General features: G+C 43.9%; 1 protein-coding gene across 2 annotated transcripts; it reads left to right on the top strand.

Annotated features, from left to right (window-relative positions):
• Positions 1-2,229, top strand: LOC127788317 (mogroside IE synthase-like). 2 transcript variants are annotated; one of them, XM_052316459.1, is made up of 2 exons: positions 1-778; positions 1,068-2,229. In XM_052316459.1, the coding sequence occupies exons 1-2, from the start codon at positions 74-76 to the stop codon at positions 1,791-1,793; spliced, it is 1,431 nt and encodes a 476-aa protein (XP_052172419.1). In that variant the 5' UTR covers positions 1-73; the 3' UTR covers positions 1,794-2,229. The 2 variants fall into 2 exon arrangements, with proteins under 2 accessions (XP_052172419.1, XP_052172420.1); XM_052316460.1 differs by having other exon boundaries at positions 2-778; positions 1,071-2,228.
• The last annotated feature ends 5,874 nt before the right edge of the window (positions 2,230-8,103 follow it).

Below are 8,103 nucleotides of genomic sequence, written 5' to 3'. Positions count from 1 at the left end.
TCAATGCATCAGCAGTGACCGACCGACCACCACTATGTAGTAGTAGTAGTGGGTACCAGAAATAGAAATAGGAATGCCATTCCTTCATTCACATAAACCCCTATGCTGCAATTCGATTGGTTGCGGTGAGAGAGTGAGAGAGGAGATGGGGAGGGAAACTCACATTCTGGTGTTGCCTTTCCCGCTCCAAGGTCACATAAACCCTATGCTGCAATTCTCCAAACACCTCGCCAGCAAAGGCCTCAAGGTCAGCTTCATAACCACCACCTCCGTTCGCAATACCATCCACCTCCAACTCCCTTCCTCCGTCGCCATCCAGTACATTTCCGACGGCTACGACGACGAAAAACAAGCCGAAAGCCTCGACGATTACCTCCGGCGTTTCCAAGACGTGGTGTCGAAGACCTTGGCCGACTTCATCGTACAAAAACAGAAGGCCGATGATCCCCCGAAGCTCCTGGTGTACGACTCGGTCATGCCGTGGGCTCTGGAGGTGGCTAAGGGGCTAGGGCTGGGCGGAGCTTCGTTCTTCACGCAGTCCTGCGCCGTGAACGCGATCTATTACCATTTGAATCGAGGCCATTTTGAGGTCCCTCTGGGAGGCCCGGCGATGCTGTCGCTGCCGGAAATGCCGTTGCTGGGGATCGACGATCTGCCGTCGTTCATCTGTGACGATGGAGCCTACCCGGCTTTGCTGAGGCTGGTGGCCAATATGTTCTCAAATTTTCGTGACGCGGATTGGCTGCTGTTTAACACCTTTGACAAATTGGAGGAACAGGTTTGCCATGCCGCCGCCGCCTTCGCCTTCCTCTCTGTCACTTTAACGTATCATTCACTTCACTACTTGGCTGCTTCTTACTTCCATTGCTGCTCATTGTGTCTGTCCCATCACTCCTCCTTCCTCCTTTACAAACCATTATTCTCCCCGAAACCCATAACTCTTTTACTTTTTTGTATTTATTTATTTAAATTTTTTATTATTTGAATTACACTCTTAAATAATATATTTTCAATTGCATTTTTTTCACTTTGATTTTCTTTAATAATTTTATTTGGGCACTCACTAGCAGATGGTGAAGTGGATGATGGCAAGCCAATGGCCGATCAAGACGATAGGACCCTCTATTCCATCCATGGGCTATGACGACCAAGACTACGGCCTCAGCCTCTTCAGCCCCAGCGCCGAAGCCGCCTGCATCAACTGGCTCGACTCCAAGCCCACAGCCTCTGTCGTCTACGCATCCTTCGGCAGCCTGGCCTGCTTAAGTGAAGCCCAGATGGAGGAACTGGCATGGGGCCTCCACAATGCCACCGCGGCCGCCCACTTCCGCTTCCACTTCTTGTGGGTGGTCAGGGCTTCCGAAGAGGCCAAGCTCCCGGCAAACTTCGTCGACGAGACGTCGGAGATAGGGCTGATCGTGAACTGGAGCCCTCAGCTTCGGGTGTTGGCTCACCCGGCTGTCGGCTGCTTCATGACTCACTGTGGCTGGAACTCCACGCTCGAGGCGCTGGCGCTGGGGGTCCCGATGGTGGCGATGCCGCAGTGGAGCGACCAAGCGACGAATGCCAAGTATATTGCAGATGTGTGGCGAGTAGGGTTGAGACTGGGTGCTGATGACAAGGGAGTTATTACCAGGCAGGAGATTGGGGTGAGGATAAAAGAGGTGATGGAGGGAGAACGGGGAATTGAGCTGAGGAAGAACGCAATGAGGTGGAGGGAATTGGCTAGAGAGGCCGTACAGGAAGAGGGAAGCTCTGATAGCAACATTGAGGAATTTGTTTCAGGACTCTAGTGTGCCCTTAGCCATTGCCCGCTGGGACATCAAAATGAAACCAAATTTACTTGTACAACCCCAGCATATTAACAAGTACGTACGTAGAAGGCCTGGGATTATATCTACTATACTCTGGTAGAAAGACCTACAAACTCTCCATGTTCGGTAGAGAAATATATCACCGCCTAAATGTATTGGTGGTTGTGATTAATAGCGAAAACGATTACCTGCAAACCTAGTGTATAGCGAATACCACGGTACTTGCCCATAGAAGGTGTGCCATTAGCATATCTGAAAGGGCAAAACCTGCTGGCTGCCGCATTTCCTCCACTGAAGGTCATTCAAACCTTAAGCAGGTCATTGCAAATCAATATGTTCATTTTAGCCTGGGCTGCGCACACAAACCTACTGTTCTCTTCAATAAAACAACATGTCAAGCCTTTATTCTACCACATGGGGTCTCAAAAGTAATGTTCTCTTCAATATTCCTAAAATAGACCGGCTAGTTCAAAACCATTAAGCAGGTCATTATTGCACAAACTAGAAAACCTTTGTGGCTGCTGCTTTGCAGAGTCAACAACAGAGACTAAAGATGACCATATTCGTCATGCCCTACTCCAAGAACTGTAAACTACGTACTTTCGGGCAGCCCATCAGTAAACACTAGCAGAAGAATCGCTATAAAGGTCTTACTTATGATTCCATGAAATCTATAACAATTAGAATAATGCCACCACATCTTCCTTCCCAGTCAACCAAAAGCAAACCATCAGATTTGAAACTAGAGCACAAGGTGGTCAAAAAGCTCGAGTGAGGTTTTGAGAAAAATGGATGCTCCTGTCAATCCGATTGTAAAGCTGCCCAAATGGAAATATGTGTCTTGCTTTGCACATGTTCACTAGCCGAGGAATGAGAATAAAAATGTGTCCAAAACAAGAAGAGAAGAAAATGTCAAACAAACAAACACATCCAGTAACAAGACCGGTAATTATGTCCAAATCATTAGAATCTGGTCTAATGCACAAGCAGCGAGAGGAAGCTCAACCTGCTAAACCAGAGTAAGTTCACCGTTGAACAACTTCGCAAAGCCCAGAATTTCTTTGTTAGAGACATGCTCCCCTTCTAACCTATATCAACATATCAGGTCATATTTCTCATGTCCAAGAGCAAGAAGCAACCATAACATACAAGGCCTGGCTGTCAAAAGTGCAACTAACCTTGGGCAAAATTCATCGAGATCTTCAGTTGTCTCCTTAATTTTTCCACTCATGTTCTGGACTTCCTTACCATTTCTTTAACAGTATTCTGAAAAAAAAAATTTGCACACTCTACTCTTTCATTCAGCCTCCTTATTAATGCTTCCTGCAAAACAAGTAGATCTAAATCACATATCCAGCTAGTACAGCCCAGAAGAATACCAAAGGCACAAGCGACCATGCAACAGTGAGCGTGCATGCAGAAATACAAAAATGAATGCACTTGGGAACCGTGAAATGCTTTAGCAGTTTATGAGATTCTACTAGTATTCTATACAAATTTATGTCTATTGCACCAAACTGCATCACCTGTACTTACCACATTCCAGTTCCCATTGCACATTTCGTTATTTCCAGAATGAGGCACCTTCACCAGGATGTAATGCAGGTGCATATGAAAAGGCTAAATTGCAATGTGTATAGATTTCATGGTGGACAACTGTCACGCCCTAGGCCTGACAGTGGTCTTCTTAATCCGATAGGAATTAAGAAGGCGTAGAACAGAGAACAGAATTGAGAATAAGAGAGAGAGAGAGAGAACACGAGAGACTTGAGGATAGAGGATAAAATTCTTTCTATTTTTCCCGATATCCTATCCGTGAAGGACATTGGAAATTTATACAAGGCGTTGGAGGACTAGATTCCCCTGCTGAGGTGTCTTCCACATCCTTCCACGGTTGTAACAACCTGCCATGATCTCTAACCTCTTGCACATCGCTCTAAACTAATTATAACAGAAATTACAGAGGTAAAAATTTTAAAAAATACTGTAAACCAAGGTCCTACTCATGACAATCTCCCCCTCCTTAACCAATTTCTTGTCCTCAAGAAGTGCTGAGGAGGCTGGAAAATCTTGGAAATTGCTTGAGTAGATTAGACAGGTACTCCCAAGTATTGCTATCTGACGGGTTGTTCTACCTCTTAACCAAAACCTGTATAAGTGGGGCTCCTTATTTGTACATCACCCTCCTATCTATTATAGCCTCAGGCTCCACCGCCTTGTTGATCACTTTAGGAAGGGTAGGCAATGTAGGACTCACCGGCTGTGTACCCACAGATTTTTTTTAAGAGGGAGATGTGGAACACAAGGTGGATTTGGTATTCTTTTGGTAGCGGTAAGCGATAGGCTACCCTTCCAAGCTTAGGCTCTAGAGATAGCAAACGGGCCGGGCCGGGCCGACCCGCCACCAAGTGGCCCGCGGGCCAAGCGAGTCGGGCCAAATCGGCCCACTTAAAAATGGGCCAGCAGATTGCTGGCCCTAGCCCGGCCCTACACGGGCCCGCGGGCCAAACGGGCCAGCCCAGCCCGCCCAGAGACTGAGAGCGAGGGGCGCGGGCGAGGGCGAGGGCGAGGGCGAGGGCGAGGGCGAGACAGAGGGTGAGCGAGGGCGGCGACCGGTGAGCGAGGACGAGACGAGGGTGAGGGCGAGGGCTGTTTGGGGGGGGGGTTGTGTGGCCGATTAGCGGGCCAAGCGGGCCAGCTCGGCCCGCCACCATTTGGCCCGCCGGGCCAAGCGGGCTGGGCCAAATCGGCCCGGCCTTAAATGGGCCAGCAAAATGCTGGCCCTAGCCCGGTGTCGGGCCGGGCCCCAATGGGCCAGCCCGTCGGGCCAAGCCCATTTTTCCATCTCTATTAGGCTCTATGGGAAATAACCCATAATACTTGGGGCTGAGTTTGGACACCTGTCCTTGAGAGATGGACTATAGATGAGAATACCTCAGCCTTAAATACACCTCCTCCCCCACTGCAAACTCCTTCTCACTTCTTCTCTTATCAACGAATTGTTTGGACACCTGTCCTTGCTTCAACTATTGTAATACCTTCTTCCTCTGTTGTAAGTAGTCTTCAATCGTTGCCACAGTAGTGCCTCAAATGGAGACATATTGAGTGAGGTATGGTGGTTAGAGTTATACCACCATTGAGCCAGAGACAATCACCTATGCCACCCCTTCGGTTGTAGAAAGCAAATACACCTTAAGTAAGTTTCTAGGCTTTGGTTCACCCTTTCAATTTGCCCATCATATTATGGATGATAGGTTGTGGACATATTTAATTTGGTCCCCAAAGCCTTCATAAGCTCCTATCACATCAAACTAGTAAAGATCCTATTGCGATCTGAAATGATAGACTTAAGAGTCCCATGTAGTTTCACCACTTGATCCAAGAAAGCCTTAGCCACCTCTTGAGTTGTATAGGGATGAGTCAACCCTATAAAATGGGCAAATTTGGTTAGCCGGTCAACCACCACCAATATATTGTCCTTATCTTTTGATTTTGGCAACCCTTCAACGAAGTCCATGAACACACTAGTCCATGCTTGGTTGGGGATAGGTAGAGGTTGTAATAGCCCCAAGTAAGCAATTGTTTCAGATTTACACCTCTTGCAGGTGTCATAAGATAGCACAAACTCGTTAACTTTTGCCTTCATCTTGGGCTAATGAAATAATTACCTAACCCGCAAGTAAGTATTTTGAATTCCTGAGTCCCCCCCCCCCCCCCCCCAAGGGAGACTCGTGTAGGGCTTGCATTATTTTCTTCTTGAGACCTACATTGTTCCCAATCACTGTTCTGCCTTGGTATCTCAACATACCCTCCACCAAAGTGTATCCACTGGCCTCTGCCTTCACCTTCTCATCTCTTTCATAGTTGTTTACTACCTTTTGACACCACTCAAGGACCACCATGGTTATAGCTATTGCATTACCTTCCTCATAGCACCTGGAGAGAGCATCTGTTGCTATATTCTCCTTGCCTCTTCTATATTGTATAGCATAGTCCAAGCCTATTAGCTTGGCCATTCCCTTCTTTTGCAGTTGAGTTTGCAATTTTTGTTGCAACAGAAATTTCAAACTTTCGTGATCCGTTTTAATTATAAACATGCCTCCCTCCAAATAATGCCTCCACTTTTCAACGACCATCAACACAGCTATAAATTCCTTCTCATATATGCTGAGCCCCATGTGTTTAGGGCTCAAGGCCTGGCTTAGAAATGCCAATGCTCTTCCTTCCCACATTAACACTACCCCAACACCAGTTCCACACGCGTTTGTTTTTAGAACAAAGGGCTTGCTAAAATCAGGCAACCCTAGGACATGAACCTTACTCATAGCCCATTTTAACTTCTCAAAAGCTTTCTCTACTTCTGGTCCCCAACTAAAACCACCTTTCTTTAAAAGTTTTGTTAGGGGTTTGTTGATGACCCCATAACCCTTCACAAATCGATGATAATATCCAGTTAACCCTAAAAATCCCCTCAAAGCCTTCACTGTGACAAGTTTGGGCCAAGACACCATGACCTCTACTTTTCTTGGGTTTGTACTGACCCCATCCCTTAATATTATATGCCCCAAATACTCCACCTGACTTTCACCAAAAGTACACTTAGACCTCTTAATAAAAAGCTGGTTAGACCCGAGGATCTCAAATGTGGTCCTTAGGTGAGCCAAATGTTGATCAAAGGTAGAGCTGTAGATGAGTATATCATCAAAGAATACAAGTATAAATTTTCAAAGATAGGGCTCAAAAATTATGTTCATAAGGGACTGAAAAGTGGTTGGCCATTGTTGAGCCCAAATGGCATCACCAAAAATTAAAAATGTCCATGGTGTGTTCTAAAGGCTGTCTTGTGTATAATCTCGGGCTTCATTCTAATTTGGTGGTAGCTTGAGTGTAGATCAATCTTAGAAAAGAATTTGACATGGTGTAGCTCATCCAAAAGATCTTCCAGAAGGGGTATAAGGAATTTATCATTGATGGTCATAACATTAAGTTGGTGATAGTCCACACAAAACTGCCATGATCGATCTTTTTTCTTGACTAATAGGACTGGGAAAGCAAAAGGGTCTTGGGTAGGTCTAGTGATAGATTGTTGTAGTCTTTCCCTAACTATTTTCTCAATCTTAGTTTTTTGGATTGGGGGGTAATGATAGGATCTAATGTTGATAGGCTCAATATTGGGTTTAAGGTTAATAATGTGATCAAACATTCTGGTAGGAGAAAGAGTTGTAGGTTCAATGAAAACATCCTCAAACTCTATCAGCAATTTATTAATAAAATCTAAATTGTGTACTTGATCATGCATTCCTTGGGCATGCTGACTGTTTGATAGAACTCTCCTTGCGCTTCCCTGTCGTCATGCCCTAAATAATATTATTTAGAAATTTATTTTAACATTTTTTTAATGATAATGAAATTAAGTGTCAATTTAATATTATTGTTTATATTAATATATTACATATTTATATTGATTTGTAATATAAAATATAATACATCTAACACTTAATATCACAAAAAAGAAAATCACAACTGCTTAGGTAAATAGCATTTTTGTTAACTTTAATATTCTAAATGGAGCTTTCATTAAATGCATGCATTTCCCACAAAGTCAATGAGTTTTTAAAATCTTGTTTTGATACTTATTGATATAATAATATTCAATACAAAATATTAATATATAATATATATTTGATTGTCTATATCTAAGTGTTCTTTCTTAAAGTAGTAGCACACGTTTTGCACAAATTGTGTCCCATTTACAAGAAAAAAGATCGCTGGACCCCAGACATCTTTGTTTTCATTCATCATTTTTAGCCACTCTTCAACTGTGGCCTCCCCCTGGAAAGGAGTTTCAAAAATGTTATTTGTTCATCAAATGCATATATAAAAAGCGTAGAAAGTATAAAAATGCCCCATAGTTTAGTCATTGGCTTGGTCAATGAAGGGGTCCATGTCAAATTGCGTGTAACTCACGCACATGTTGTCAGGTTAGGTGAGATGTGCGATTGTTTTAAAATTGAAAATTTAGGGACACGTGAGGTCCGTTTAAAGTTTGAGAGGCTAAATGGCTAAAAGACCAAAGTGGGAGACATTTTTATGCATTTTTCCATATACAAAGTAATAATTGTAGTTAGTAGAAAAAGTCAAGCATTTTGTTAGCTTTTCAAAGTTAGTAATCTCTTAAAGAGGACTTAAATTCATTAGTAGTTAGTAGTTAGTAGTGAGTCAAAATCACATCATGGAAAAGGAAAACAAAGTATAATTATGCAGCAAAGACAAGATATGCATTGTTTGA

Source organism: Diospyros lotus, chromosome 13 (genome assembly GCF_014633365.1).
Source record: "Diospyros lotus cultivar Yz01 chromosome 13, ASM1463336v1, whole genome shotgun sequence".
Classification (NCBI taxonomy): domain Eukaryota; kingdom Viridiplantae; phylum Streptophyta; class Magnoliopsida; order Ericales; family Ebenaceae; genus Diospyros; species Diospyros lotus.
This window is presented reverse-complemented; position numbering and strand designations above follow the sequence as displayed.